A 22,725-nucleotide genomic window follows, 5' to 3' on the forward strand; every position below is an offset into this window, starting at 1 on the left:
GGTGCTTCTGAGGCTTTGTGGAGATGGGGGAATGTTCTGATGGGAAGAGAAATGGAAGTCTGAGTTCTGGCCTCTTAAGATCTTGGGCAAGTCCCTTAGTCTTCTCAGTGGTAGTTTATCTGTGTATCTGATGAAGCCTATTTCAGTGGAGACTCATCTCACTCTGTTTTTGTGAAGATCAAATTAGATGACAGAGGTCAGAGTAATCTCAAATACAAAACTTCTACACAAATGGAAACCCCCTCTAAGGCTGCATTACCCTGACTGTGCAGTAAGCCTGAAAGGAAAATTAAAAAACAAAATTACTAGAAATCTGTGAGCAGGTCGTACATTATAAGATATTAATTGTTTCTAGCTAGTTACAGCAGATGTCACCTTGGGTCCATCTCAATATGAGGGGGCCCCAAACGGTCCTCAACAAAGCAGACACAGCCCAAAATAGAGCAGGCAAAACCCATCTGTCAGAATTCTGTGCTAATCGGGGATATGCAACTGTCTGATTATTTCTAAGTTTACGTCCTAAGCTAATAATTAATATCAAAACAAAGTGAGTGGTTTATGTAAGGGCCTATTTAGCCAGAGCAGCCCTGCCTCGGTTGAACAGCCATTTTTTTGTTTATGCAGTAAAACTTAAACTGACCCTGTCCCCCCTTCCCCCTTTCTCCCTCCCAACTTACTTAAAAGCAAATCCAAAAAACCAGCCCCAGGTAACAAAGCCCAAATACAAGGGTGGGTCAGGTCAGGTGGAACACAGGGAATGCAGGGATGAGTCGGGTCAGGTGGAGACATCCAATCAATGGGGCACGCATACTGTCTCCCCAGCTACCAAGGAGTGCGGGCCCCGCCTTTTGGGCGCCAATTCTGACCAAAGTGATAGGTTAGTTCAAATAGCTACTATGGGGTGAATTGTAATTCAATTGGCCACCCATGTGTGACCTAGCATGACTGTGCAGCTTTCTCTGTATGTTACAATTTCATTGGCCACCTGTGTATGGCCAGGCCCAACCACATAGCCTTTGTTCTATAAACGTTAGTCTGTAAGGCAGGGAGGGGTCACCTCTTTGCAAGGGACGTCCCTGGTTGGTCAGTTTGATTCTTGATGCTTGGCGTGAAATAAAGCTTTGCTTGACCTTCGCTTTGTATTAGTCTCGCTCCTTTGACCATGCACCCATTATTGGGGGACCCAACAGTTTATACTCCAACAACAACAAAAAAACTTTTTAACTTCAAAAAATATATAATTAGGAAAGCTAGGAATTTAAAGTACTTGCATTAACAATGTGGAGTGGGTTTGTTAAAAAAGAATATTAACACTTTTTTTACATCTTCCTAAAGAACACTGAGAAAAAATTTGAAGCATGACATCTTTGAGAAGGTAATGCTGATTTGGTTTTAGCAACAACGACTGGAAGAAACGTGTTAAATCTGTGCTGTCCCTTAGTGTCTCCTCTGCCTGGCTTACCAGATTCAAAGACTGCAAAGGAATCTTGGGGAAGGGTGTGAGATCCAATAAAGAATGATATTGTGCCACATGGAAAGCGACAGCACTTTCAGAAGAGGACAGAGCTGGTCACCAAACCCAAGATCACATACCACTCACTGCTGCCATTTAGAATCTACTACACTGCTCAGGAATTCAATAAGACAAGATGGGTTTCCTTATGCTAAAAAGCTTCTATTACATTTTGCAAATATATTTACATTAAAGACTTATTTGACCCCACATTTTGACAACTTTTCTTTTCATGATAATTCTGAACTTCTTCCCACCTCTAGAGATACTGCCTTGTCTTAACTCAATTTAAAGTTGATTTTCTGAATTTGTTAGAAAATAATTTTTTAATTAATGTGCTAATATCATCAACAACTGTAAATTAGCAAAAGTAATTGTTCTGAATGGAAAGAATATATCGTCTTAATTTGGTCAAATAGCTCTATGTATCCAGTGTTTAATCTCTCCCTAAATGGGGCCAAAACTTAAGGGATATGTTATATTCTTGATTAGAAAATCACCAAAAGGTTGCATTCAAGTCCTGACAGATACGGGTATTAAAGGCCACTGAAAAATTAAAAAATAAAGTAATACTTATAATCCCTGTAATAAACTTCCTATATACATTAAGCCATCCCAAAGGTTTATGGTGTAATTTATATTGCAACAATAAAATAAAAGTTAATTTAGCAAAACCGAAGTATATTTGAGCAAAATGGTCTGATGTTATATTTATAATAAAAAATTATACTTGATCTTCAAACTATTTCTGGCACAGAGCTGCTAAAACCCTTGGAATTTCCTAAGTGATCAGAGAAATAAAGATATCTTGATATGCATAACAAGCCCCTTTCAACCACATTTTAGTTTATGTTAACAAGGAGGCCTGGAAAGCACATGAGGATGGGGGCTGGATGCCAGGGGAACCATCAGTGTGATGAGAGGATAGAAGCTTTCAGTCCACCTCCCTGACTTTAGAGAGGGGAGAGGGGCTAGTAGCTGAATCCAGTGATTTAATCACTTGTGCCTATGAAATGAAGCATCCATTAAAAAAAAAAAAAAAAAAAAGGACAGGGTCCAATGAGCTTCCAGTTGGTGAATATTCAATGGGAGTGGTGAGCTCAGAGAACATGGAGGCTCCAATCCCTTTCCCTAGTGCTTGCCTGATGCATCTCTTCCATCTGGCTGTTCCTAAATTATATACTTTTATAATAAACTGGTAATCCAGGAAGTAAAATGTTTTCCCAAGTTCTGTGAGCCACTCTTGCAAATTAATTGAACCAAAGGAGAGGGGTCATGGGAACCTCTTATCTATTGGCCAACCCATCAGAAGCACAGGTGACCACCTGGATTTGATTGGTGGGTATATGGGGAAGACCCACACACAGGTCAGAATTGGTGACCAGCATTTTAGGACCCCAAATGTGCTTTGAAAGTTTGGGATTATTTACTGTAGGTGAAGCTTAATAAGGATGGCAAGATGGAAAGATCATAGATGGTTTAAAGGAAATGGTGTAACAGTCTATTTAGAAGTAAAGCTGGGAATTACCAAACATCGTGACTTACTTGCTGGTTGGTTATCATACTGCTGGTTTTGTTCCAGTTTATTCAATCCAAAAATCTTTGTGTTAAGACTGATTATCAACTTGAAATTTCATAATCTGGGTGTCCAAGACACCCCAACAAATAGAGAGCTGTATAAGAAGCATCTGTCTGGATTTCTGTGGCATTTATGAAAGTCAAAAAACTAATATCTGCTTTTAGGCAGAGATAAAAATCAAGAAAATGACAGTTAAAAAGAAAAAAAAATAAGGAAATAAAGCATGATATTATGTTTGGATCCAACCAATGCTTACTAAAACAACAGAATGTGTTAATTTCTTCCCTGAAAGATCTAAGTATTTTGGGGATCTTGGAGAAATGGAATGATTTCTGTGTAAGCATATTAGATTATTTTTGAGATCCTGAAGGTTCTATGTTTAACTTTGTTTTCAAAAAATCACACAAGCATTTGTAAATTTATTATATTGCTATAGTTCAAAATATGGAAATAAATGTTCTTTAACAAAGTTTATTATTTCAAAACCTGTAAAGTTAATTCTATTTGGCCATGAGCTCCCATTATGAAATTAAAGAATTTCCACTTAAAGGAAATTATCTAAGTCACTACTGAAAACTTCCAGGAATGTGATACCAGCTTCCTGGTTGACCAGGCCTATGATGAATGAGCTAGGAAGGTATCCTTCCACAAGATCACATATTAGGAGAGTCTAGAAGCTTGCTCCATTTTCCCCTTACTGCTGGAGCTTTTTCTTTGGCTCAGAGAGGGACTTGTAAATGTCCTATATAACATCACTTGACCTCAGTCTGAAAATGACCTAATCTCTGGTTGCTACTTCCTCAAGGACTTCTTTAAGTTCCAAACGTGGCATAATCAGAAGAATCTTAGGTGAGAGATACCTATAAAAATTTCATTTTTCCAGGGAATAAAGTTTCTCATTAAAAGCTGTAGACTTGGGGTGCCTGGGTGGCTCAGTGGATTAAGCCACTGCCTTCAGTTCCGGTCATGATCTCAGGGTCCTGGGATCGAGTCCTGCATCAGGCTCTCTGCTCAGCAGGGTGCCTGCTTCCCTTCCTCTCTCTCTGCCTACCTCTCTGCCTACTGGTGATCTCTCTCTGTCAAACAAATACATAAAATCTTTAAAAAATAAATAAATAAAAGACACTGATTTAAGAAGAAAATTTTGATAGTGCTATTAAAGGCAAGAGAAAAGATTCCTCAAAGGCACTTTGGGTCATTCGTCCATGGAATTCTTTTATAATATCATAGTATATAAAAATAAGCTTCCAGAAAATAAAATTTGAATGTGTATGTCATACCTATAGAAAATGTCAAGTTCTCAAATTCAAAGCAACAGAAAAATAACATTAAAAAAAATGAGAGATCCAAATTTTTAAATTTAAAAGTACTCTGAAAAGTAGGGAAACTAAAATAAAAAGGCAAAAACAGACTGAGGATCTACACAGAACAACGGGTTACTATACTGGGCAAAGCTTGTTATAATTTACAAAAATACAGGGTACCAAAATATATGACAAAAGATAAAGACAAAATATATAGAAACTAGAATATATTACTAGTGCCATTATAAATCAGCAAAAACCTTTTTTGAAAGCAACATGGCCAACTGTATTTGGAACCATGAAAATTTATATTCTCATTGTTAAAACTCTCCTAAGGACATAAGAGAATAACAAATAACAAAACTGCAAAAGAATTTAAAAATTAAAAAAACGTTTTAATAAAATAAAATTAAGAAACAACAAAACTGCAACAAGCACATACAGCATTAGCTATGAAAACTAAAAACGAACTATAAACTCCTAAATTTTCAATAGGAGGTACAAAATCTGAATTTACCACTCCAGGAGTTAAAAGACTCCTAAGTCAAGAGCTTGTCTTCAAAAGAGCTTAGAAACCAAGATGTATATATGAAAAGACTTCACCACAAGGCAGTAAGCAATAATTGCTAAGTAAGGGGTCCAGGCAACCCTAACTCAGGAGAGAAGGAAATCACTTCCCACTTCCCACTGAGCAATCAATAAAGAAGAAATGGAATTCATGCTGGCCTTGGAAGTGATGGTAAGATTTTTCAGTAGCAGAAAAGAAAGAGGACAGCAATTCAGATAAAAATAAAATAAAAATATTCTCCTCCACGTGATACAGTAAAGAGACAGTCTGAGAGATATTAAAAATGGTTCCATGGACAAATAAGTTAGAGTAAGACTGTGGTAGGGTCCAAGGACAAAGCTTTTGTGCATGATCAGAACCAGGATTCAGAACGCTTGCACTGGCTTCCATGTAAAGGGAGGGGTGAAGGTAGGATGTGGGAAGAGAGAAGATGAGAAAGCTGGTATAACAGACCAGGAGAGGAGACGGAGAATTGAGCTTTACATATGTGCACCAGGAGCAGAGAGGAGTGGGCACAATAAGGAGTACTTAGCAGATAGAATCAGTTGACTAGATGGTAGAATTGGCAACTGTCTGGATGTGGGAACCAAGGGAATTGGAGTCAAAATGACAAAAATGAAATGATGACATCAGAACTTCCATTTTGTTGACTTTTCATATACCACCATACGTAGAATAAGAAGGGAACCAGGTTTGGATTTGATGGTAAGGGAAGATACTAATTTGGTTGTGCGCATACTAAATTTGAAATTCCTAGGAGCCAATTAGTTGGAAATTTCCAGCAAGCAGTTAGAAATATAAGCCTGGAGTTTGAAGGGTGATGCATATGGCAGCTGCAGAGATGGAACTGAAGAACACTCCAGGAGACCAAGCCCAATTGGACAAGAAAAAATGCAGAGCGACACCAGTCTCTAAAGAGTGCCCAGAGATGGAGGAGCCAGTGAAGGGAATGAAGAGAAATCAGGTGCCTGATGCCTTGGAAATGGAAAGGTAAGTGTGAGACTGGAAGAGATCTAGATGCGAGCATCCAATGCTCCAGGTTCAGCAATGATGATAAGGATTCCTGAGAGATCACTGGTGTGGCCACTAAAAGACCACGTGTGGCCCTATAACGACCACTTTGTTTGGGTAGTGATGCCGGCACGCCTTCATTCATTCATTCATCCATTCTTCCATCCATTCATTCTTTTTCTGCTTTCTTCCCAAAATATTTATTGTGTACTTACAACTACCACACTAGGCGGTGAGGATTCCAGTGGCTCCCTGACTTGCAAAGACTTTGGTATAAATTAAGTAAGTATATTATAATGTCATGATGCTAATCAAGGAGTTGAAGTATGATTGGAAGCTACACAACTAGAGACGGCATATAAGATATTTCTAAGCACAGGAGACCTCTGGGTTTGACAGGTCAGAAAGAGCAAGGCAAGAATTTTTTAGATTATGAGAGATTTGTGTCTCCGTAGGCTGAGGGATGAGGATACAGACACCACTGGCAGAAGAAGTTATGTTAATGTCTGCCATGCAACAGATCCTGTTCTAACCCATGCTGTTTAACCTGTAATCCTCAACACAATCCTATGAGCTCAGTATTAATATACCACTTATCACAGGGTACAATGAGGTACAGAGAGAGAGGCAGCTGGCTCAAGGTCACATGGCTAGCAAAGGCTGAGCCAGGACTCAAAGGCAGGTTGACTGACTCCAGAGCCATAACTTAACCATGACATTATGCACCTTCAGGAGAGCACCATCTACTGCCCTAACAGGAGAGAAGGGGAGCCTGGAGAGATGGGAGAGCACAAGCAAAGAATACAGCTGAGCTCACTGCTAAGCCTCTCAGTGGGTAACAGGAGAAATGGACAAAACTGAAGGAGCAGGAAGAGCAGGGTCACTGAGAGAAATCCATTAAAGATTGTGGGCTGTGTTCTACAACTAAGTGGAGAGCCGCTATGAAGCAAACGTATGGCACAAAGGGGTCTGACTGTGGCCAGGGTTATAGGCAACAAAACTGGTTTAAAAACTACCATCTGGGGGACGCCTGGGTGGCGCAGTTGGTTAAACGACTGCCTCCGGCTCAGGGCGTGATCCTGGAGTCCCGGGATCGAGTCCCACATCAGGCTCCCAGCTCCATGGGGAGTCTGCTTCTCCCTCTGACCTTCTCCTCGCTCATGCTCTCTCTCACTGTCTCTCTCTCTCAAATAAATAAAATAAAATCTTAAAAAAAAAAAAAACACTACCATCTGGGACACATGTATGTCCTAAAGGATCTGACCTAAGACAGACTCTGGAATGGAAAAGCAGGAACAAATACAGGTTGCATAAAGAAGAGAAAAACAAATTGTCAAAGAGAAACTAAGATGTGTATTTTCAGTTTACGAGCCAATTGCAATAGTGCAGGGAAGAGAAGACCACACAAGACTCAAGTGGTAGGAATATGAGGAGTTATTATTGAATTTTTTAAACATTCTTGCATCTTTCAGGGTGCCTGGGTGGCTCAGTGGGTTAAAGCATCTGCCTTCAACTCAGTCATGATCCCAGGGTCCTGGGATCGAGCCCCACATTGGGCTCTCTGCTCAGCAGGGAGCCTGCTTCCCTTCCTCTCTCTCTGCCTGCCTCTCTGCCTATTTGTGATCTCTGTCTATCAAATAAATAAATAAAAATATTTTAAAAAAATTCTTGCATCTTTCAAATTTTCTACAATGCTCACTGTATAAGAATGTATCACCCCTGCAGGAAAAAATACTAAAGTTGCTAAAACACTGATGAGAACTTGAAAACTATGACACTGATGGTGGAGAGGACAGATTGAAGAAATGTCTTAAGCAGGACCAGCACAATTTAGTGACAGCATTGATTTGACAAATGAAGGGAAAGAGAAGTCAAGAGGGAGGTTAGGTTAGATGGCGACACCATTTTACAAGATCCGGAATATGAGAAGAGGAATGAATTCAGGGTAGTGGAAAAGAATGAGGTCATATTTATGCTGGCTGAGTTTGAAAGGACTGAGGACTAGAGTACCAGTTAAGTATATCCAGGTGGTAGGAGTAAAGAAGAAAAGTTTTATTACTATTAGGAAGAAATGGGCCTTAAAAGAGTGGTTAGAATAATAAGAGTTAGATGACATCACAGTAGCTCCAAAGACAGGAAAAGTAGAGCACATCTATGTTTAAGGGTGAGACAAATAAAGAGGGAAATAGAAATTCACCATTCAAACAGCACCACAATGATTGCTATAGGCAAACCCACCAGGAAATGCCAAAATTCATGGGCAAAATTGAAGGAGAAACAAGATATTCACATAGTCTCAAAGTTTCTCCCCCAAATATGCATTCACTGCAAATGGGGAAAATAGTAACTTCAGCATGAAGGTAAGTGGCAGATACCATCTTTACCAACTGATCATGGCTAATCTGTCCAGTAATAAGACACGGCAACACCCTGTACCCTGAAATGATGCACCAAAAGGAATACAGCATCACTTCTGTGGAATTCTGGCCACAAATACCAAACTTTAATCTAGTCATCAGCTACACCCAAATTGAAGGACATTCTCTGACTGACCAGTACTCGTCAAAATGGTCAAGTCATTAGAGACAAGGAAAGACTGAAGAACGGTCACAGTTTGGCAGATAAAAAGAAGACAGAACAGCTGAATGCAACATGTGATTCTGGAACCAAAAAAAAAAAAAAGGCCAGTGGGGGGAAACTGATGAAAGCTGAAAAAAAGCCTGTAGTTATTACCATTGTTCCAAAGGTAATGTCTATTTTTGATCATTGTGTGATGGTTATATATGATGTTCCATTGTGGGAAGGGCATATGAGAACTGCTTATTTTTATGACACTTCTAATAAGTCTACATTAGTTTCAAAATATAAACTTTCAAAAATGAGGAAGTAGCCTGGAAAAAGTTTAAATTGAACCCCTACCTCACACACTGTACTAATAGGACATTCATCAGAATACTTTTTTAAGTGAAAACAAAAAATACTAGAAGAAAATGAGGGAAACACCTTTATAATCTCAGAGTACGACCCAGGAGGCATGAAAATCATACCATAGGGGCGCCTGGGTGTGTTCAGTGGGTTAAGCCTCTACCTTCAGCTCAGGTCATAGTCTTAGGTCCTGGGATCGAGCCCCGCATCGGGCTCTGCTTAGCGGGGAGCCTGCTTCCCTTCCTCTCTCTCTGCCTGCCTCTCTGCCTACTTGTGATCTCTCTCTCTCTCTCTCTATGTCAAATAAATAAATAAACTTTTAAAAAAAGAAAATCATACCATAAATGAAAAGGCTGATACATTTCATTATTTCAAATTTTTTCAATCTGTATGGCAAAAAACATAACAAACAACATCACTAGATAAAGAACAATCCAGGAAAGAAAACTTTCAATTAATATCCCAAAAAGCTAATATCTCTAAAAGAAAAAAAAAAAAAATCTTACAAGTCAATTAAAAAAAAAAAAAACCAATCTGGTAGAAAAAAGGTCAAAAACTCTGAAGAAACTAAACATAGAAAAAGAAATACCAATGCATTTTTAATTGTATGAAAAGATGAAAATTAAAACTGTAAGTGGATACATGCTTTTCTTTTCGTAGTAGGTTGGCAAGTAGCAAAACATTAGACAAAACACTGTCTTGTTGAGGGTATAGGAAAATAGCCCATCTCATATGTTACTGATGGGAGTATAAACTGGTACCACATCTATGAAGATCTGCCACAGCTCTTAAGAATCTAATGCTTATACCTCTCTATCCAGCAATATGACTTCTGGGAATTTGTCCTTCAAAGACTCTCCTACATGGGTCGAAAACTCAAATCCAAGGATATTCACTGCAAAATTGTGTCTTATAACAAATATTGATCATAACCTATCAATAAAATCCCATTGATAAAAGACAGGTTAAATAAGCAAGGATATGTTTATATGAAGGAATACTATGAAGTCAGTAAAAAGGACACTAGTTCTAGCTGTATGATAGGATGTATTGTTAAGTGCACAAAGCAAGGCACAGAACTGTAAGCATGGTAAGTTACCTCCTGAGCAAACCATAGGTATATCCTTAACAGGCGCTGGTATTTTTAGGCTGATACTCGAAAACAGAAACAAAAACAAAACAACAACAACAAAACAAGTAAATTATTTGCCTGAAGGGAGCCTTAGAGAGAGTACGCATTAGAGCCATTCCAGAATTCATTTAAAACTTTTACCACTGTAGGAAGAGGCACAGAAGAAGCCAGTGAATTACAGAAAGAAATCGATGAAACCACATCAAGGGGAAGAAATATTGCCAGGAGAACTGGGTGACCGGAAATAGTGGCTAGAGATTCCCTAACTGTGGGGTGAAGTGTGGGGTTGTTCCTGAGAGGTTAACTCTGGTGGGGACTTGGGAACAGCCCTAACACTCCAGCTCTGGGGGCATCTGGGTGGCTCAGTGGGTTAAGCCTCTGCCTGCGGCTCAGGTCATGATCTTGGGGTCCTGGGATCAGCCCCGCATCGGGCTCTCTGCTCAGCAGGGAACCTGCTTCCTCCTCTCTCTCTGTCTGCCTCTCTACCTAATTGTAATCTCTCTGTGTGTGTCAAATAAATAAATAAAACCTTTAAAAACAAAACACTCCAGCTCCAGAGTCAGACAATGTCCACAGTAAAGGGGGGCAGTCTAACCTTTACTGCCCCCCTTTACTGTTTGTTATGTTTTTCTTTCTCAGGAGAGCTGAGAAAGAAAGGGACTCACTACAAATACAGACAGAACTGACATACAAATCAACTTATTTATATCCAGGAGACAGCACACCTGAATAGCCCTGATATTACTGCTGACAGGAAATGCCCTGGCCCTCTCATACCTACATTCACACAAGATGTTAAAAGAATGCCTGTTTAAGACAGCAAATAGATTCGTGGCTTGCAGGAATTAGATGGCGATGAAACGGTAGAGCACAGAGGATTTTTAGGGCAATAAAGCTCTTCTGGATGATACCATAATGGTCCATACATGTCATTACACTGTTGTCCAAAACCCACAGAACACACAAGACCAAGAGTGAGACTGAATGTAAACTCTGGACTTCTGGTGCTAATGAAGAGTCAGCGCAGTTTCATCAATCACAGATGAGTCCCTCTGATGACACTGGGAGAGGCTGGTCATGTGTTGAGGGAAGGGGTATATGGGAAATCTCGGTACCTTCTGCTCAGTTTTTCTGTGAACCTAAAACTAAACTAAAAATAAAGCCTATTTTGGGGCGCCTGGGCGGCTCAGTGGGTTAAAGCCTCTGCCTTTGGCTCAGGTCAGATTCCAGGGTCCTGGGATGGAGCCATGCATCAGGCTCTCTGCTTCCTCTCTCTCTCTCTCTCTCTCTCTCTCTCTCTCTCTGCCTGCCTCTCTGCCTACTTGTGATGTGTCAAATAAATAAATAAATAGAATCTTTAAAAATAAATAAATAAATAAATAGAATTTAAAAAAATAAAAATAAAGCCCATTTCAGAGTGGGGGCATGGATGGCTCACCCCCAACACAGACGTCACTGAGGCTTCAGCATCTGATCAAGAACAAAATCAATCAGTCAATGCTTGGAATTCCCAGGACATCTTTCTCCTAAGAGTTTAAAGGTTTTAAAGTTATTTCTTCATTTATCCTTCACAACATTTACATACCTATGGTGGAACATAAACAGTGTAAAATTGGGGAAAAAAGAGGCAATATTGGGAAAATGAGGCCACGTCTCAAGGTGAACCACTTGCAGAAATAGGACTGCAATTCCACTTTCTTTATTAATTATCCTGACTTTTTTAATGTATTAAGGCCATTTGGAAAGCAAATAATTAAAACTGCTAATCCATTGTCTGCTCTTGCGTATGTGTGTGTGTGTCTGTGTGGGTATATGTACATGCATAAAGCGACACACTTATAATCATGCACACACAGACACATACACACTCACTCATACATTTACACTTGAGGCAAAGACCAGCTCCGTCAATGAGCTGAAACCAAATTTAGGTATAATAATCTGTGGATAATAATAACAGTGCAAATGACCATGCAACTGTTACAAATAAAGAAACTCACATATGTCGTTGTAATTCAGAATTTGGAGTCTGAGGTAAGTGAGAAAGAACAAACTTAAAAAAAAAAAAATTACAAGTCAAATACACTTTTCACTGCATTCACTAAAAGGATTTAATTTAAAATGCAAACATCAGCATATTGGAAAGGGAAATGAGAAGCTAATAACATGCATTGACGTTTACATAAAATTAGTATGTAAAGTGAGAGATATGAACCTAATGATGAATATGAAGCAACCGCTTGCATTTTAACAGACTAAGCAAAAATGTAATTGACAAAGAGGCCAATCTAAATGAATTTCCAGCTACTTCAACACTAAGTGCAGCTGCATGCTGTCAGAATTATAAACGAGGAAAAAATGTTTAAACTGGATTTCTTTAAAAAAAAAAAACGCAGCCAATATGTGAACTTACACACTGTACTGAAGTTATCATTCATACAATCAGAAAAAAAGCACTTTTTTTTTTTCCAAAAAGTCATTTTTTTGAACATCAGAATTGTCAATAGGCAGTTGCTTCATATTGATTGGAGAGAAAAGTATTTGGAGGTAAATGAAAATATTAAGGTTTTTCTGGGAGTCGTAGCTGTAGCCGTCATTCCCGGAATTAAGTCAAGGTTAAAAACATCTGTTTTCAAGAATAATCTAATACCATAAAATTTCATTTAAAAGCCACTAAGAACACCCCACTTGGTATCTTATCAGTGGCAGTTATGAGCTTAAGCTCTGGCACTAGCCTTGCTGGGTTCAAATTCTATCACTTCTTGCTGTGTGACTTTGAGCAGGTCACTTAACCACACTGTGCCTTGCTTTTCTCATCACAGTATAAGGATGGTCACCGTACCTAGCTCCTAGGTCGTTGTGTGAGCTAAACATATTCATACATGCAAGACACATGCTCTGTGACTGTGAGCTGTCATTATTCTCCTCAGGATGGCAGTCTCTTAGAGCAGGCATTATATGGTGTTAAAAAAAACCGACAAAGAAGATGGTAGCAAGCATGCCATGATGTTGCTGATCCTTGTGTGTAGAGAACCATTGTTTCCCACCCCGCACACCCTCTCCTGGGTGGACAGGAACCATGGTAATATCTCCGGCCACTTCTCAGTAAAGACCCGCTCTGGGCGGAAAATTGATAAAGAGACACGGCCCCGCCCCTTAGATGCCACACAAGTGACTCCAGAACAGAGTGAGAAGGCAAGCCCAGCTGCCTTCCAATGCGCTGGGAGATCCTGGCCTATTTTGTTCTCTTCTACCGTCAGTCCTCAAAGGGATGGCTTGGTCACTGATCGTGCACCTGACTTTGCATTTCATCTTTATCCAGGCCCCTCAGAATAGCCCACCAAATGTTTTATTTATCCCGGTATTTTCCAAGGTCAGGAAAAGGGCAGAGCACAAAAATCAAAGCTAATGCAGAAAGATTTCACGTGCATTCTTCCCCTTTAATTTACTGAAAGTGCCAACATCTGAATAGAAGGAAAAAGGCCAAGTCTACAGGCATCTTGGCAGGGTGACAAGTCATTGAAAAGAGATGTGAATTCCCACATAATAAACACACCAAAGCCAGGCTCTCCACACCCTCTCAAGTCCTGTCATACTGTGACTGGACTGGCATCCCTGCCAAGGAATAAAGGGAAGGAAGAAACACACAAGACTCCCTTCGCCTTGAATCACATACAAACCCTGGTTCCACAGAGGGACAAGAGGGTTCGCCTATGTGTGGTCAGGGCCGAGGAACCCCAGACTCCACGGGACCCTGAAAGGGATGCTTCCTGATACCTGCATCAGAGAGGGAAGACATGAGGTGCGTGGCATTCCTCCAGGATCCAGAAAAACAACAGGCCCGGGCACATGTATGTGGAGCAAAGAGGAACTCAGGGTGAAGTCAGGCACTCCCCACACTCTAAGCTCCTTTCCCATGCTCCTCTGTGCTAGAGCTACTCCGTCATGACCCGAACACCTCCGATTCAGGAACTCCTACTCTCCAAAGAGGATGAGCCAACCTCATTTACACCTTGGCATGAATTCAACCCATTCTCTCTCTCCACATCATTTTACTCTACTTGTGATTTCTAAGATGATTAGAGCTTTCCGTGCCATTCAGACGGGGCTGGTTCTGAAGCGGTCTACATCCTCTGCTGGCATAAGACAGCAGGCCTCACCTGTGGACTCAAACAGTCCTCTTTCCACATGAAATGGCTAAAATCGATAGTTTCTCGATTTTGAAAAACAATACAGTGAACAGATTAATGCCTTTATATCTTCAAATACCACAGAAAGACAACAATCCTTTGAACTTCAAAGGAAGCACCACCTTGGAAAGAAATGCCAGAAAACCTAATTTCTAGTCCAGTATCAACACACTCTCACCACATAACCACAGACGTGTCACTCGAAGTTTCTGGGCCTCAGTCTCCGGTGACAGAATTAATGGGTTCGATACCTGTCTAAGGTTCCTTTCCACTCGGAAATTTCACAAACCATTTGTTATTTTCAGTTCAAGTAATTTCAGACACCATGACAGCAAAAGCTCATGTGAAATGAACAATGTAATTAAAGGGACTTTTAAAATGTATTAGGAGAATGACAAAAGGAACAGAGAATGCTCGAGAATTAAGACACTTTTTCCCTCAGTCTGTTCTCATAAGATGCCCAACCTAATACCATTAGTGGTTTTTGTTTTGTTTTGTTTTGTTTCTCTTTCCACACCACAGTATAGCCAAGTGAACTCCCAAATGTATGAACAATCAGGATCACGGCCTCGAGCTGAATGCTGCCTCTGAGAGATCAATCGAGGGCAGGTGCCTAGAACAGGTGGAAAAAACGAGAACATAGCCTTGAGGGTCCCTTAGGAGTGAGTGCTCACCTTCCACTAATTGGTCCAGGCTGGAAATCTTCTTGAGCCCATCGATGGTGTAGATCGTCCTCACTCCCTGGGGCAAATTCACGTTATCCGATAGAGTTCGGGTCAAATCAGCCAGCAGGGCCTCAAAAGATCGGAAGCGGTCTGGGGAGATGGCATACACAATCCCTTTGAAGTATCTATCTCCGTTTCGATAGAAACGAACTTTCTTGGCCTTCTTCTCAGAGCTGAGGGTCTGCAGTGTGCGGGTTCGGTAGAAGCTGCAGTGAGCGCTGTGCGTTGGGCTGGGCAGCCCGTTCACCCGCGACCCTCTGCTGTATCTCTGAGCCTTATCCCGCTCGTCAAAGTGCTCCAGCTCCATGTCTCTGCCGAAGGACATGATGGAGTTAAAGTGGAACCTGGGAGGCACAGAAGGGGGGAAGAAAAAACAGAGACACATACTGATGTTATTTTAAGATCATGGTTTGAAAGGCTCAGCTCAAGAGCAGCTGGTGGAAATACTGCCATAATTGATGGTATATTTAATGCGCGTGATCAAGTTGGAAGAGAAGGAAGAAGTAGAAGAGGCAGCTCTGTGCAAAGAGCCTATCAGTCAACCCCAGTTTAGTTAGAAACAGCTCCTATGTAGGGACCACCAACCCCTCTCGGGGTCTGAATAGCTGTTACTTCCAAGTCACAGCAAAGCTTTCCAAGTCGTATTAGCCCTATTTACAGATGAAGAAAACAAGGCATGGAAAAACTCCTCCAAGTCGTACCATCGAGAAATGCTTGAACCAAGAGCTTCCCACCTAGGTTTGCTTGACTCCAAAGTCCAGACCTCCCTACAGTGTGCTCACTCTGGTGGCAGATGGAAGATAAGCTTTCATATTACCGTAGGGCTGATGATAGGACGGGGTGGTGGGCCGGGAACCAAAAGGAGGGGGTCAGCATTTAGCAGATTAAAAACGGTTCACCAAGTTTTGTGCTCCCCCTTGCCAGATGGAGAGCCAACTGAATCAATCCCCAGGTTCCACCAACTTAAGACTTTCCAACATATTCACATATTCGATAACAGCTTTTTTAAAAATGATTTCACCATAACTCATTTGCTTACATTTCGTGCCTCGGATAAGCTGGGTTAAAAAAAGCAGAAAAAGGTTGCGGAGGAAGAAGAAAAAGAACAGAAGGGATAAAAGTTACTTTTGGGGATGGCTCTGCCTTTCCTTCCACTCTATTTTCATGGCTGAGGGAATTGAGACTTTAGAGATGTTGATCAAGTACATTTCTCAAGGTTAGTACAGTATCAAGTTTGGATCAACATCTTTAAAGCCTCGCTTCTTCAACAACACATAGGAACGCCAGGCATATCTACCTCTTAACTAATATTAAGTGTGAATACATGAAGCACTGGAGAGAGTGTCAAGCATGTATTAAGTATTAATGTTTTTTATTATAAGATCTGCTTTTCTCTTCTTAACTCTGTCACAGAAAGAACTAGTAGGAATTGAATCTCCCCCTTCTAGTAAGGAAAGCTCCTTGGGAGTCTGCTGGTTTTCATCTCACGACCCTTCTGACAGATATGCTTGCTCCCCCATGGTCCCCATTGGACTTTCTATAGAGCCCTGTCATCAGCAAGCTGCCTGTGGGATCAATGCATCCTTGCTAAGGGGTTAGGTGAGAAAGGCTTGTGATGTTGACCCTTGCAGGGGATCCGGATTTTAACAGGTCAATCTAGAAAGCATTCAAAGGAAAGAAGTTTTGATGACAAAATTTCCGGCATGGTGAAATACAATATAAGCGAAACAGAAAATATGGGACAAGAACCTTATGAGTGCTCCCCAAATCCCACCACATAGATGATGCTGCCTTTCTGAAGGTCAGTCCAAACTAACCAAAAGTACTGCCAAGCCTTCCTGACCTTTCCTTGACCCCCAGTAGACTAAAGTCTGATCCATTCAGAGTGGCTCAAAGTTCATGTTTAAAAGCACTGCTAGAGATTGTGTACTCCTGAAATGAAGTGGAAGAAGTTAGAATTTATTGAATGTCTATGGCATGCCTGACACTATTATTCAGCAATCAATTGTGTAATATGCTAACAATTCCCTTCTAGCCCTCACAACAACCCAGTGAGGTCAGTAATAATATTATGACTGAAGGCAAGTACGGGATAGAGGCAGGGTCCCAGAGTCATAATTGAGGGAGCTGGGATTTGAAAGTAGGTTGGCTCTGACTCTGAGGCTGGCGCTCCCATCTTTCTGCCCCATGTGCTTTGTCTTAGAGGCCAGACTCCCTGAGACCCTCCCTAGACCCCTTCCCCCATAAAAATAGGGGTTTTTAAAGCCCTGACTCTTAACCAGGCCTGTGACCTTGAGGAGGCCACTTAACTGAGGAAGGCTTCCTCTGCAAACAGAGGGGACTGTGGTCACCAGGCCCGGCCAATAAGATCTTCACCTGCTCATCATTCTATTGCTGACCGCGGGGGTGGGGGGGGGGACCTCAAACCTGGACTGATTATTAGTTCAATGTATTTTTTTTCCTCCAAACATGAAAACTACGTCATGTCTCTTAATAACTCATAATAGCCTAAATTTGTATTTTCCAGAAAAAGTGATACCATACGTAGGTAGATAGGAACTGGTTTCATTGATTTTGAAGTTGGCTAACTTCAAAACAGTGATCCAATTCCTCAGGCAGCTACTACCTGAATAACAGAACCAGTATTTTGCCCATGGTATCATTGCCCCCACTTTTTTTCTTAATCTCCTCCTAACATGAGCTCTTTTGTCTTCTAAAAGGGGTGTGTGGAGGAGGAAGGAGTACTCATACCACCTCACTAAACTCTTCAAACTTCACATATTACGAAGGCCATGTTGGCTTTTGAAGCTTCTGTTTTATTTTTAAAGGCAGTAAGCTATCTTCCAACCTGAGGGGTTTCCTCTCAAATCTACATGAATCAAGGGACAACAGGCAGGACCATAGCAAAGGATGGCACAACCGTGTCAGCAGAGAGTGCCCATGTAGTGTGAAGGGGCTTTTATCGAGTCACAATTTGCAAAAGGCAAATAATGTAGCAACTGTTGGCATTCCCTAGAAAAATCAGGCTTCTGGAACCAAGAGTTCTACCCCCAAAGGGGGGGGGAGTCAATTTCACAATAGATAAAAGTTGATTTTGTTTTATTTGTTTATTTTCTCAAACTTAATCATATGTTCAACCAGGACAAGCACATCTCTGACCCCCCTTCACTGAGCCTGCCCAAAAGTAAGTAATGATGCTGGGGACAAAGAAAAACCACACTCAAAGTGAAATCGTTTTCAAGGCTACGGCTACCACTAAAGGAATGTCAAAAACCACACTACACACCCTAATGTTCCATAATTATGTGCGACATCAAAATAGGTGTTCCTTTTCTTGCCTTGGCTGGCTCAGCTCTCCAGTTGGCTTAGTCACGTATTTGAACCACCAGCTCCTAAAGAAGATTCCCTGGGCTTCTACGGGTTCTTGCTTTCCACACAGGAAATAGCTAAAGCACAGAGACACACATTCACGGACCATCAATGGCTAGGCGCCTGGGCACATGGGTGTCATGGTACGAAGAAGGTAACCAAAGGGCCAGAGCCACAGAAATCACAGGCGCTTGAGAGGGAAGAAGGGGGCCTGGCTCCCATCTGAGATCTTCCTATAATCACTGCCATGCCAAGAAATCAGCATCCTCAATTGTCTTCTGTGGGATTTCTCACCATTTTGAGGAACCTCTGTGTTCATCCTTTCTAGATAAGGATATGAGTTCCTGTTTCAGAGGTCTACACACACACACACCCCCAAAAATAATCTGGCATAAAGGTTACGACATCTAAACAGACACTGGACCTGTAAGTCCCCAGGGATATTTTACCAGTGGGACTAGGATGCAAGTGCATGGGCAGGCGTGGACTAAGAGGCATGCACACACACCTTCAGAGTGCATGTACCACCGTGGACACAGACATCACAGGATGTGTGTCAATCTTTTATAATGTGCCTACATATAACCCCTCTTAAAATCCCTTCTGACCCGCCTTCATGTGACATTTCATACTTAAAAGACTGTCCTACTTTCCTTTCCAGTGGAAAGGCGATATATTTAGGAACATTCACAAAGCATATTGACGGAACACCTTGCAGTGTGGCCGCTCACCGCGTGTGCACCATAACCTGGACACACACTCACAGGTGCGGAGAGAGGGAGTCGGTTTGAACGAAACCTTTCATTTGCTCCATCTCTTACAAGCATTGGCTTTCCAAATTCAGCAGTGATTCCGCGCAAACCTGGTTTTCAAAAGCAGCCTCTTTTGTGGGGCAATGCAGGGCTGTGCATGCGCTCCCACTAGGAGGAAAATGCCATTTCCTCTCCGCATGCTTTTAGCACTGCAGGTACTAATTTGTACATGAGGCAGCCTCGCTGTCCCTGAAGGAACTTGAGACCCTGCAAATGTACTTGTAACACCCACACTGCAGCCACCCACCACGCACAGATCGCCCCATCTTCAAGCACACCACCCTCCCGGGCACTCGAGAAAGCACACACACAATAAGAGGCCTGGCCCGGCCACTCCTTCTAGGCGCAGACTTGGTCCTCCCTCCGCGGCCAGTTCTGACAATGACAAACACCTCGCCCAGCTCCTCCGCCCTGGCTCTCCATCTCCACTAACAACGTGGCGAAAAGCCTGGCTGAGAGGGTTGGAGGGGGCGCGCCCTATTTCCCGTTTTAAGCCCGGTGGCACCAGACAAAAGAGGCAGGTGCCAGCAGCCCGGGAGCCGCCCGTACACACCGCCCCCGGCCGAGGCCAGTCTGGCCACCGCAGGGCAGCGCCTTTCGAGGAACGGCGGGCAGGGTGGCGGCGGCGCCGGGCCAAGGGGGGCGCCCGCCCTGCCCTGCACGCCCCGGGCTTCCTCGGCACCCCACGGCGGCGGGAGCAGAGGACGCTGCGAGTCCCCCGGCAGGGACCCGCCCGGGCCGGCCCTGCCCGCAGCTCCCTTCCCCAGCGAAGGCAAACCACGCACCGGTCCGCGGAGAGACGCTGCCGGGGGTCTTTGTGGCCGCGCTCGGGGCCGCCTCCTGGTGCTGTCCTCACCGGGCTGGGCGCGGCCGGGGCTGTGGGGCTGCGGGGCGGCGGCGGGGCCGGGGCTGGGCTGCAGCAGCTGGGGAGCGCGGGCGTCTCAGCTGCAGCCGCTAGTGCAGGGATGCGCCTCTGCCGGCTCTCATTGAAATGCGGCGCTTCGCTCAGCCTCACTCCAGCCTCTCTCCGGAGGAGGGCGGCGGCGGCGGGCGCGCTCCCTTTTCTTGTGGCTCACTCTCACACGCCCTCCCCGCTCCCTCCTTCTCCTCCTCCGCGTGCGCGCTCCGGAGCCCCCGCCCTTCTTGGCAGGGCGCACCTACCACGGCTGCGCCGGGGGTCCTCCTCCTCCTCCCCCACGCCCTCTCTGACCGCAGCGACCTCTGTGCGGCTGGCCTGAACGAACCCCCCATGCTCCCCATTCCTCAGGAGTAATTGTCTGGAAATAGGGCAAGATCGGATGGGGGCCTGGGGACAGCGGAAGAGAACATGGACGGGGCCAGGTCAGAGCCAGGAAAAGTGCGAGATGAGGGGATTGGTGAGAGGTGGCGCAACGGAGAGTCCCCTCACCCCACCCCAGGGGAGACAAGGGAAACAATTATTTTCTCCTCCCCTGACAGCTCCCCACCCCACAGACACACACTTTATGTGACTTCATGATTTAACACTTTCCCAGAATTATGGAAGCCAACATAGTGCATTCTCACACTCAAGTCCAAGATGCATCCATGCAGGTCCTCCAGGGAAGGACCAACCCCGGACCCTCCTAATCTCCACATTCCAGCGTCACCCTCAGTTCCCTTATTGGGAAGGACCAGTTCTGTTCATTGACCCCACCAGGCATGTCCATTTGATCCCAGTACTCAAATAGTGACCTATGTTTAGAGCCGAGTAATTTACAAAAGGCACTTGGTAACTTAAAGGCCAGGTTTCCCTTCTGGAAACTCCTGGTTGCCAAGGCTGTTGGTCAGCGCTGGAAAGCCCCATGAGCTCATCACAAGCCTTCCCTCCTGGGGCAGGAATGTTCTCAGAACCCAGGCTGTGGACAGCTTCCTCTAGTCTTTGCACAAAAGCCCAGGGAGTGAGAGCAGGTCGCTGACTTCATGAAACCTTAGCCTGATTCACTGGGCAGCCTAAATTTTGGTCCAGTTTAATCTCCTTCAGTCATGTCGCTTGGGACATGTATTTGTCCCACATATGCATACATATACAAAAACACGTGTATTTTTCTCTCTTCCGGGGCTTGAAACTTTTTGTGGAAAATCAAAATTTTCTTTTTCTCCAGCCCATTGAGCCCAGTTACATATTTGACTACTCATTTTTTTTTAAGATTTTATTTATTTATTTGACAGACAGAGATCACAAGTAGGCAGAGAGGCAGGCAGAGAGAGGAGAAGGGAAGCAAGCTTCCTGCTGAGCAGAGAGCCCGATTTGGGGGGGTGGGGGAGGTCCATCCCAGGACCCTGGGATCATGACCTGAGCGGAAGGCAGAGGCTTAACCCACTGAGCCACCCAGGCGCCCCTTGACTACTCATTATTAATGAGAGCTAATCTGAAATACTCTCAGAGTACATGTAAATACTAAATAATCACCATTTGTTATAAAATGCCACTCAAATGAGATGCATGTTGCATATTCAACAAGTTGCTGCAATATTTATTTCTGAACTGTTTAATAACCCAGGGATGAGACTATGTGAACTCATTAAATTGACTAAAAGCAAAGTACTGAGCCTACCCTTCAAATTCTAACACAAAATGCGGGCCAAGGGGTAAGCGCAGAGAAAGTAAGAAGCCAAGTGTACTTTCTTGAGAACAGAAATCAGAACTTCTATTTATCTTGCAAGTGAAAAATGCCAAGTAATTTCTGCCCAAATGCTAAAAACTAAGAAATAAATACCATTTCCTAACCCCTATGGATATTCTATCCGGGTCATTTCTTAAGCACTTTAAGTAATTCAGCCATATCTTACCTCCTTCCTAGCTGACCTAACTGAGACAGGCAGATAATGTGTTTAAAAAAACAGGGGGGAAAAATCCCACCTTTGAGTGTGACTCTCTCGGATTGCTCTCACTCGATGTAGTTGGGCATCATTAGGTCTTTCAAGGAACAAAGAGCACTGAGAATAGATGGGCACACTAAGGAGTCCCTGCTGGCTCTCACTGCCGTCACACAATTTCATCAGAACAGCAGGCTGGTGCTAAGTGGCACCCAGTGACTGGACCGAAGTAATTGTGGAAGTCCGTAAGTTACTTCTAGGAGGTTCACTGAAATTTAACCAGGAAACTCCTAATTCAAGTAATTTTCAAAAACTGATGTTACCTCCTTTATATTACCAAGGTATGGATCAAAGAAATGATTAGAATTAATGTGTCCTTCCCTCATGAAAATCTGAAGTTAATGGAGATCTCTCTCCAACTCTCTAACGCTATTTAAGCCATGCACCCCGATCACTGCTCCAGACAGCCACAGCTCTGCACCCTGCAAGGCTGACAGCGGCATGGCCCCAGCTCTGTCAGTGGCTCCTATTAGCTGAATGCTTGCTTTTTGCCGTGCCGGGGCATCTGTACATTTTCTTCTTTCACACTCGTAAGAGCCGTTCAAGGTAGGCATCCTTATCCTTACCTTACAGATGAAGGAATTTAGGCATAGGCAAGTTACATCATTTGCAAATAGCAGGCAGCTAATAAATGCCAAGCCCAACTCCATTTTTAAAATCCCTATGTTTTAAAATTCAAGTCAGTTTTCCAATTGCTAT

The 22,725-nt window shown here is 43.1% G+C and overlaps 1 protein-coding gene across 5 annotated transcripts in view; it reads right to left on the bottom strand.

Moving 5' to 3' along the window:
- DCLK1 (doublecortin like kinase 1) overlaps nt 1-20,125 on the bottom strand; it is a 350,518-nt gene extending 330,393 nt beyond the window's left edge. For 3 of the 5 annotated variants that reach the window (XM_044249592.1, XM_044249591.1, XM_044249593.1), the window contains exons 1-2: nt 19,914-20,036; nt 14,897-15,291 (exon numbers count right to left, since the gene is read on the bottom strand). In XM_044249592.1, the coding sequence (XP_044105527.1) occupies nt 14,897-15,272 (376 nt within the window). In that variant the 5' untranslated portion in view covers nt 15,273-15,291; nt 19,914-20,036. Of the gene's footprint in view, nt 1-14,896; nt 15,292-19,913 lie in introns of all 5 variants that reach the window. The other 2 variants (XM_044249594.1, XM_044249595.1) reach the window with 2 other exon arrangements.
- Between the last annotated feature and the right edge of the window lie 2,600 nt (nt 20,126-22,725).

The sequence above is a fragment of the Neovison vison genome, chromosome 5 (genome assembly GCF_020171115.1).
Source record: "Neovison vison isolate M4711 chromosome 5, ASM_NN_V1, whole genome shotgun sequence".
Taxonomy (NCBI): Eukaryota; Metazoa; Chordata; class Mammalia; order Carnivora; family Mustelidae; genus Neogale; species Neogale vison.